At 32.4% G+C, this 10,196-nt stretch overlaps 1 protein-coding gene across 5 annotated transcripts in view; it reads right to left on the bottom strand.

Moving 5' to 3' along the window:
• Positions 1-1,558: 1,558 nt before the first annotated feature.
• Positions 1,559-10,196, bottom strand: part of LOC126834319 (uncharacterized) — a 41,006-nt gene continuing 32,368 nt past the window's right edge. For 4 of the 5 annotated variants that reach the window (XR_007685061.1, XR_007685062.1, XR_007685063.1 and 1 more), the window contains 6 exons: positions 5,831-5,918; positions 4,485-4,649; positions 2,817-2,993; positions 2,621-2,754; positions 2,166-2,322; positions 1,559-1,728 (listed from right to left, as the gene is read on the bottom strand). Coding sequence is in view for 1 of the 5 variants with exons in the window: in XM_050566145.1 (XP_050422102.1) it covers positions 2,265-2,322; positions 2,621-2,754; positions 2,817-2,993; positions 4,485-4,649; positions 5,831-5,918 (622 nt within the window). In the remaining 4 variants the exon portion in view is untranslated. Of the gene's footprint in view, positions 1,729-1,904; positions 2,323-2,620; positions 2,755-2,816; positions 2,994-4,484; positions 4,650-5,830; positions 5,919-10,196 lie in introns of those variants that run through there. The other variant, XM_050566145.1, reaches the window with a different exon arrangement.

Here is a 10,196-nt window from a genome sequence, read left to right as displayed (position 1 = left end):
GCAAAATCAAAATTAACCTTCTACTCGGGAAGAGAAGGATTTAAAAAAAAATGATTTCCCCTTATTTAATATTATAGGGATTGAAATTCTAATTGAATTAAAATTTTCAAAATTTAACTCAAAGTAGATCTGCTATAGCATTACGAGGGCCACCGAGATACCGAGCAAATCTCAGTACGCACTTTTCTTGGTAGAATCTTTTCTCGACAGGCTAAATCTATATTTACACATTATATACACTTTTATAGGATGATTTATATAGGATGAAAGCATTCGTTTTCTCTAAAAATAATTGCAGTTTTGTAGTTTTTTTGGGGGACACTTTAGTTTGTGTTATTTTACAATATTAGACAATATTCAAACTTTATATTTTTTAAAGTATATTTTTCTAGATCTTACCAACTTTTGAAACCTGAATGATAACATATAAAATTATTTAATTTTTTTTAATAATTTACTGAACATATTAACTGGCTAATAGCTACTTTTAAATTATTATTTTTAACGTTATTTAAGTTTAACTGGAGGACTGCAGGTGGAGTGCGGTAGAGTAATGTGCTCATATAAAAATAATACTACACTCCGCCCTATGTTTCATATTTTTTTTTTAACTAATAGTAACTAACGTTACTGATTGAGTTTTAAAATTTGATAGAGCTCTGGAAATTGCTAAAAAAGGCAAACAATTAGTATATTTATGTAAAATTAAAAAATAAAGAAATACTAAAAATAATAACAGTTACAGTAGTCTGTGAGTATTTTATGGTAACGCATTGTTCGTGAAAATGTATACTTAGATGTTATCTTATAAATACAAGATTTATACATTTTATATTTATCTTAATACTGGTTACATTTCCTAAGGATCTAATTGCAGTTGGTCTCTTTGTACTTATAAAAAGCTTTGGGTCTTTTTTGTATAATTTTTACCGGTAGCAAAAAATAATTTAACCCATCCCGCCATGATTCAAGACACGTTATTTTTTAAAAACAATTGTAATTTTGTAGTTTTTTTTTTATAACAATTTTGTTGATCAATAAAAAAATTGTCTAAATCGAACGGGTCATGCTATACTAACAATCTCCAAATAGAAATCCTTTTAGCTTCGATGCGTAGCTGAGATGATATTGTTTTTTTTTATAGGGAATTTTACGTTGCCGGTGTAAACAAAAATATATTATAATTGTTTTTATTTTATTTTTGAAACGATACTCTATTGTTTGCACTCAAACTATATCAGTATTATCCGATTGTTTACGGCCACCTGTAAACCGAGGTTTTAGTTTTCGCTTTAAAAACTTCAGTTTTTCATTACACAAACCCACCCTCGTATAGAGCAGCTTATAATTATTATTTCATCAACTCGATAGAAAACCATCGATTAAATATATTATAATTTATAACCAAGGGTTCGAGGCTTGTATTGAACACAAAAAACTTACAACAATGTTGTGTGTTGTATTTTAAAACGATTTTATTTCATTTAATGTATTAAAAATTCAAATAAAACTAATTTTACAAAAAAACAAAAAAAATATATTATATATATATGGGTAATGATGATAAGAATAATAATTCCATGTCGATAAAATATTGTATAAAGCCATATGTACAACGAGTGTGTCGACTCGGTTATTTGTATAGTAATATTACGGGAAAAAAAACAAGCGGCGAGGTTAACAGCTACGATTTTTCGACGCTTTATACTATTTAGTATTATAAATCATCTGTAAAAAAAAAAAAAAATGTATACCGTCATGATACAATATTGTGTTATTTGCACACAGTCGAATCGTTCATCACGTTATCCACGAGTTGATAAACGCACGTGAAATCATAATCGCGCAGTTTAATATTTTTACAAATAAAAAGAAAAAAGAACCCCCCCCCTCCCTCCCCTGTCTTATTGACACGATACGGTCTTTTGAAGTACGTTTGAATTTGGTTTTAATTATTAAAAATTAAACGCCGTGTTTTTCAACGGTTAGGCAGACCTCGATGGCTGGAGTATGTTTGCCGGTATGACAAAACCACCCGAGGCGTGGCGAGAGTAAACTATAAAAAATATAATAATATTGTATTTTGATATTATCGGCACGCTGAACACACGAGGCCATGCGATAATATACTGTTATAATACACAAAGGTGGCATAGTATTATTACCGTTATCGAGTACGGTCTAAAATAATAACTATATTAGGTATAATATCATTTCTAGTTTGATCCTTAAAAACTAAGGCACTCTGGTACAAGCCAGTCTTCTCAGTCCGAGTCCGAGACGTTTTCTTCCTCGATAAAGTCCATCGATTTCGTACTGCAACTAAAATAAATAACAACACACGATCAATCTTAACGTTTTTTGACGGTTGTCAAATTATTGCAAGTTAAAATTTACAAAAATAGATAAGCTAAAAATAATTAATTAATTAATACCCAGCCTGCAGAAATTGAAAAAAAAATACACCCACCTACAGAAATTAAAAAAGAAAATTAAAGTCAAGTAAGGTTTCACCCCTTTTTGTAGTTTCTAAACTAAGATGAAAAATTGTGATTTAACAAAAAAAAAAAGTTTTATTTGCATGTATTTTTGCAGAGGAGGGAGGGGCGCTAGAACTTACCTAGTCGCGATGGACGTCAGTCGAATATTAGACGGCATGTTCTCCCTCTTTTTCGTTTCCTCGTCGAGCGACGACAGGGCCATACAAAATGTCGATCCGATTTCTTTCAATTGCCTGATGCCCAAATGAAACCCCTGAAACGATCGAGTCAATAGACGGGCATGGTCGTGCATAAAAAAACAACATTACACCTTACCTTGTACAGCCCTTCGTCACAGCCACAGTAACTGGTTTCCAAGGTGTAGCTTCGCTTAACCCCGTAACACCTCCAGACCGTTATCCTTGCGGTGGTCTCGCGGTTCCTTTCCACTTTGTATTTGCACTGAGATAACGAAAACGACGGCCCACAGTTTTGCATTAGAATCGGCAGTACCTAAAAAAAAATAAAAAGTAGGCATTTGAATATAGGGCAACTCTATTCGAGCGGCATGTCACCCCCAGAAGTGTTGGCCGCAGACTGACTGTAATTGATCAGCAAAAGCGCAATCTACATTAATTACAGGGTTACTAATTGTCGAACAACTTTTGACAATATATAAATACTAAAACTATCAAAGTTGGCAACCGTCTGGTTTTTATCTCTAAAAATAAACCCCGACTCGGTTAAGTATTTTGGGTATAGATAAATCCAATAAAACTCATATTTTTATGTAAATAAAAACGTTAGATGGGATTAATTAAAAAAAACCCGTTGGATCGTTTTTTGAACTCTGAAAACTATCCACGATAAATAAAAAAAAATGTTTTTTTGTCATTATTTATAAAATAAAAAGGTATTCAAGATAACTATTGTTCCATACACAAATATATTTATACTTAAACTATAAGCTGTTACAATAGATTAATTCTACGAATTAAAGGTTATCTATTATCTTATTCCGAATTCGCCCATCCCGGCTTGCGTGTCATATTATAAATTCTTTGATTGACAATTGACATTCCTAATCGAACGTGTGATCATTAATCTTCAAGAGGTTTATCAATAGATTATATTTTTGACAGGGGCCGGCTCACAATTAAACAATTTAATATAATTTGTTACCATTTCTAAATGCTAAAGCTTTGTAAATTTTTGTAATATATTTTAGTGTTCAGTCTGTATATAATTATATTACAAAGAATGTCACAGTCAACTATTTAAACTAATTAATTAAATTAAAAGTTAACTTAAAAACAGCTGATCAGATGTCATCCCTTATCAATCACCATACTCAACACTTTTTTATCTGTTATCAGATTGTCTTTATCAATGAAAATTCTTATCACTAAACAATATATTTTTTCGACTTCACTCAACTATCATATTCGTTATGATCACTATTATTAGCCAATTTCAATAGATTTATGAATGAGATGTCAATAACATAACATGCTTCGTATACAGTTATCAAACAAGAATTGTACATTGAAGAGTGGATGATAAAATAAATAGACAATAATTATTGGAGCAAGACGAAGATGATGACCAAAAAACAAGAAATCTAAATACCAGAATAAACTAACTCAATTATTATAAAAACCGAATTCGATTGTATGCGTTATTTTTATAAATATTACCTATTATGATTTTGTAAACTAGTTTTTCAAATTACACACTTTTTATTGTCCCCAATAAAAAAAATTGGTTCATCGAACGCCCGTTTATTTCGTAATATCTCAACAACAATAAACTGATAGTTTTGAGATATCAAACATATTTCCATCAATGTAACTATTGTACGCACGTCCTGTTGACTGCTCGACTTACCGGGCTTTGAGGTTATTACACTATTATTTTGCGCCAAATTTGTTGGCACACATTATAGTAAATACATAATATAATAATATGCAAAACCATTAAATAACAATTATTTTATCGTCTAACCATGAAATCCGTTTCGTTTTCATACTTGGCCAAATCCATCCTTGACCAACTCTTCTTTGACGAACACCCGTAAAAGAAACAGTTTTTCCGACTCGAATGGCCATGGAAATCACAATACACATGCGGAGCAGTTTTCATTATTTGTGCCATGTATTCTAGAATTCCCTAAACAAATATTAATAAAACATTATAGTAGTATAGCGTTGAAATATTGACTTATTTGAATACTGTTAGCGACCAGTTACGCATAGAACATGAATACAAAGAGTTTAATAGATATCTATTCTCAATAAAATGGCTTGTCTGCAATACCTATTTATTTGGTTTCGTTAAAATATATATTTTTTAAATTATTAACAATGAACACAAAGTCTTCGGGACGAGAGTATGCGGCAAGTATAATAAAAATGATAAGTAACTTAAAAATTCTTTAATTTGTTTGAAATTTGATAAACATTGTATTATTTGTGTCTGATTTTGAGAATTAACATTTAAAAACAATAGTCTAATGTCTAAAACTATTCTAAATGATATTATTCTAGTATGGAACAAAAAAAAGTGTATTGGAGTTTTGTCCCATTTCTGCTAAAATGTTTTATAAAATGAAACAACCGTTTCGGAATTTTCAACACATTGTGAAATTGAATTTTTAATAAAAAAACAGTTTTAGCAGACACTCAAAATAATACGAACTAAAATTAAAAAAACTACTTGACAATCAGCGGATAATGTATTTAACAGAACAAGTACCTATTCAAACTGTTATTTAACCAATAAATATTTTTTTTTTTTTGCTAAAAATAATAAAATGAGTATTCGGGGTCTAGCCCTCGTTTTTTTTATATTAAAATAGAGGGACAAAATTAAAATTGGATAATTTATAAGAAATAATTTGACGAATAATATATATGTAAAGCATAAAAGAAAATATTAGTTTATTTATTGTTTTATATTATTCGAATAGTGCCTCTACGATCCTCCTTAAAAAAAAAAGAAGAAACATTTGCAATCCACTCGGACTCTTAAACTAATGTCCAAGCATCAAAACCCAAAGGGACGAGATAAAGTAATATAATATATTAAAAACATGTCTGTATAGAGTTTAACGTGTATTATATAAATACAATACATATTATACAACCTGACCTACCGTAACGTACGTTTATCCGGCGAAATGATTATTATTAATTATATAAATGTCAAGGAACAACAAAATACTACAATGGAGAAGGAAAAATTGATAATCGTATCGTAAATCAAATCTGTATTGCTGTCTCGCCGAGGATTCGGTGCTGTTACTTATGGAGGACGGGAAGGGGAGGTGCGGTGGAGTTTGTTATACTTACCCGGGCGTGAAAAATTTCTGGATGCAATTTCGGGTCCGGGGCGTTCCATTTTCTGTTCAAGTCTTCGTTGGTCAAACCGCAACGGTGGCTGCAACACACACACAAATCAAACGTGTTGTCTATAAAGCCGGTTAGGATAACATATTATATTTCTATAGATTTATCATATTAATCATTGTGTTTTTTTTCTTTTGTATCGGATTTTTGCACTTGGCGCCGGCGATACGTGTAATATAATTATCTGCAAAGGTCGAACCGGCCAACATTTATGGCGCCGCTAACCGACCTTTTTTTTTAACAAGTACCGACGACTATTGTATTGGCGAAAAAAAAATCACCTGCTGCTCTCGAGCATACGAAATTCGCATGGAATCCACCCCCTCCCCGCCCCACCCCCTTCAGCCCTTACCCACGTTAGCGGTCAGACCTTGGCACGGACACAATAAACAGCCGAGCTATTGCCGTTTGGCTAGTAAACGCAAAAAGACGGATTATTATTATTTTAATTTCATAATAATATCGTTTATTTTATTTTTTTGTCAATTATGCAGCTCACGTATGTGTACATAGTATGTCGCGCATTCAAATTCACTCGGTAGAATCAATTTTTTGTATTTATTTTTCTAAACCATCCGACTACAACACAATGGCGTTATAAATTTCAGACGGTCGTATCCTTTGTCGCTGTCGTTTTTGCATCGTTAATTGAAAAATAAAAATAAAAGTGTCCGACGTCCGCGGTGGCAGACAAGTTCCGGCGGAGAAAATATAATCAACATAAATAAATCGTGTTGGAAAACCATTACTGAACACTTTAAACTGTCTTATTAAACCCTATTCAAATTGGAGGGCTTGTAGCATAACAACCGGATAAGTCCATTTTTATAAAAAAAATATTTTTTTTTTGTGGATGAATGTCCACAGAAAAATTTACATTCTGATGTAACAAACAGTAAAATCGGGTTATTACTTTACTTAATTTTTTCTGGATAATTTGAAAAAACGGATTTATCTAATTGATCCCTTGATTCAATTGCATAATATATTCAAAGTATAATTGTTTTTTTTAATAATTCTCCCAGTGGGTACTACTACGTTGTTTTAAACGAAAAAAGAATATTTTAATTACAATATTAAGCGAGAACTTCACTTTTGTGAAACATCTTATAACGAGTTTATAATACAATTACACGTGTACTTATAACCACGACATCGGGTAGCGTTCAATGGGTTCGGATAATTGAACGTGTTGCCGGTGTTAAACCAAAAGAATGACCCCAACACAATCGTGGGAATTGCTGGAATTCTTTACACAGCACAAGCTGCATATTTACATTAACACATTCATCAGTACAGACACACACACTTGGAAACCATTGAATACTTTGAACTCTAAACCGAGTCAAAGTCCTTTTGCAAACTCCATAAAGTGTTGACTATAATAAATAAAAAAATCTTTTTGGGTGTGTAACAGTGTTACTTAATATTCAATAAGCTCAAGAGACCTTCAATGGCTTATAACTTATGGTTAACACCACTTTTTTTATAACAAAATACGTCCAGTCAAAATTTGGATAAACGGAACAAATTTGATAGTAAAGTGACATTAAAACAAAGCCGAACCTACCTATAATAGAAACCTAACATTAATTCAAGTCAATTTAATTAAAGCTTATTAAACAATATGTTCAGCCAACAGTACTACTCATTAGTCTTAGTCATTAATTTCGTGTAGATGTATTTTTATCATCATTATCGTTTTTCAAAGTATGCAAAAAATGTTATAAATTTATTTTTTAAACATAGGTACAATTATTGTTTTTGTGCACTCGGAAAAATGTAATTTCAAGTGGTTTTTTGGTTTCAATCTATTTATTTGATAACTAATTAGTAACTAGTTTTAATTGTAAGCTAAGTATGACAAAAAAAAAAATCTAAAAAACTCCATTTTAGAAAAAAATGAAAACAATTAGTTTGGTGCCATAAAATTTGTTCTACAAATATAAATAAATGATATTATTTTTTTTTTTTTTTAGGACTCTTTTAAGAAACTATTTACGTTTCATATGGGTTCGAGGAAGAGAACTCTGGGCTTGGTACCTTTCATAAGTTCTCGGTAAATCGTTTTCAAAAATATAATAGTTTTTACCATTTAACCGCTATAATTACACATTATAATAGAGGACAAACGGCCGCGGCCATTCACACATCGAATGGGTTATTATCTGCGCTTTTCAAAATTATATAAAAAAATCGTATTATGTACACTGTATAAAAGTCTAATAAATCATAATCTCATTCCGGCAAGACGTCGACCGAAAGGAATGCTATAATATTATGGCTTGGCACGTCAACGGGAACCGTAATCCCATTAATTACGATGCGTTTAGCGGACATCACTTACCAAGCTGTATAATATACATATTTCTATTAAAATATTATCATTACAGTCGTAACGCACGATGCAGCCGCGGGAGCGGAAACCAATATGGCAAAAAAAAAAAAACAATTTTAAAAAAATAGTCAAAAATATTTTTCAGCGGCCTAAAGTGCCGGTATTGGCTGATTAGCATAATATAGCGTTATTTGCGGCTGTCGAGGTGACGTTGAATTAAAAAAAAAAATAAACCAGCTACACGTCTTGAGTACGGGACACCCCGAGGGCCTTTTACACGAGCATAAGCCGTAGGAATATTATAATAATATATGCGTATACTATTATCGTCGATTTGTTCCGGACACGGAAATCTGATTATCACTGGCGGTTTTGATTTTTATTACTGGCACATAATGACTGTTTATTATTTTTAATCTCGTTACTAATCACACAATAAACAACACCCGATGAGAACGCGCCGGTCTTCTTACCGCAGTCCGAGCCACGGGCGCATATTTAATAGTACCTTGAACCTCTGGACCGCGTTCGTCGGACACTTGCATGCATGTATGTGTGCCTACCTCTATTATAATAATAATAATAATAAATGTATGTATATGCACAGTGCTAATTTCAACACTGACAAAGCATAATATGCACGTCGATTGCTCGTTATCGTCACCCTCGCAAATTTGGCTCTTGCTCGTTTGCCGGCAATTTTTTTAAATTTATGATTTCAAACTTGAAACTTTGACAAGCTGACTACTCAAGTGATGAGAACCAAAATGATGACATCATTTTTGAAAACAAGTTTTTATCCATACGCAGGGGTGAGTTAAAGCCCCTCCCTCATGTACTTAAATTGTATTAAAAGTGTATTTTTACGTTTATATTTTTTTATTATAATATGTATGTTTTTTACTATGTAAACTTTAACTCGATGACTATTGCTTATAATATAGATACATAATATTATAAATGTATTTAAAGTGAATTTTTTGTTTAGAAATTTATATTGGCAAAAATTTGCTTGTACCCTCCTTTTAGTTGTCAATGCTTCTACTATACGTCCATACCTTATAAATTATAATTAATCTCCTCCAGTTTAACTAGACACATGTGAATGGGGTCGAATGTGATTTTCTTCACGTGATAGTCAATTTCTCAGAATTCAATCGAAATGCCTTCAAAATCCTAACGATATCTTGTTTTATCAACCATCCCTCATTTTTATAATGAATCAGGTTCAAATCTGATTTCTCCATAAGTCATAACCTATTTTTTAAAAATCCATATTAAAAAAAAAAAAACGATAGATCCAAAATTTGTAAGTGTTAATGAGAACAACAGAATGAAAAATAGCAAGATTTTTATTAAAACCAATTTGTAGATACGAATTCCATATTGTTAAAACATTGTAGACTTTGCACGGAAACAATATGGCTAAAACTCGTGTGTATTATACAGTGGAAGTGTTGGGGTTTACACGAAATGACTTCTCTATTACCCATTATATTATATGTATGTTATTTTGTGGTTACTTATTTTTTTTGAGTGGGGGAGGGGGTAAGCGAAGAACACCGTGCCGTTCCTATTGTTTCTTCGGACGTACATAAAATTGTAAATGCATTTTAAACAGTCCGTTACAATAGGCGTGCGCGGCCTAAGAGCCGGTGTGTTTCCTGTCGTGTCCTTAAAAAACACCGGACGCAATCGTCGACACGGGCACAGTGTTTCCCAAACCGACCGTTAAAGTCTCCGGGGCGCCTAAGCCGGCCGGTAGATATTGCCGACCCTCCGCATTCGGCACTTCCTGCCCTGCGTTTGGCATTGCGAAAAAAATAAAAACGTTACCGGTTAGGTTCATCTGGACTTCCCGAAACAGCTATAGTACGTACTTTATTTCTTAAGGTGACGGCTACGGCACCACGTCGTCGACGGTAATTTATTCACGACGCAGTGCAGTGACTTATTGCCGCCTCGGCCGGG

Source organism: Adelges cooleyi, unplaced genomic scaffold (assembly GCF_023614345.1).
Source record: "Adelges cooleyi isolate 19-005CV unplaced genomic scaffold, UGA_ACOO_1.1 ACOO_flye_CR_arks_rails_tigmint_CR_PRNA_21, whole genome shotgun sequence".
Lineage (NCBI taxonomy): Eukaryota > Metazoa > Arthropoda > Insecta > Hemiptera > Adelgidae > Adelges > Adelges cooleyi.
Note: the sequence above shows the minus strand (reverse complement) of the source record. Positions and strands in the feature narration are given on the sequence as shown.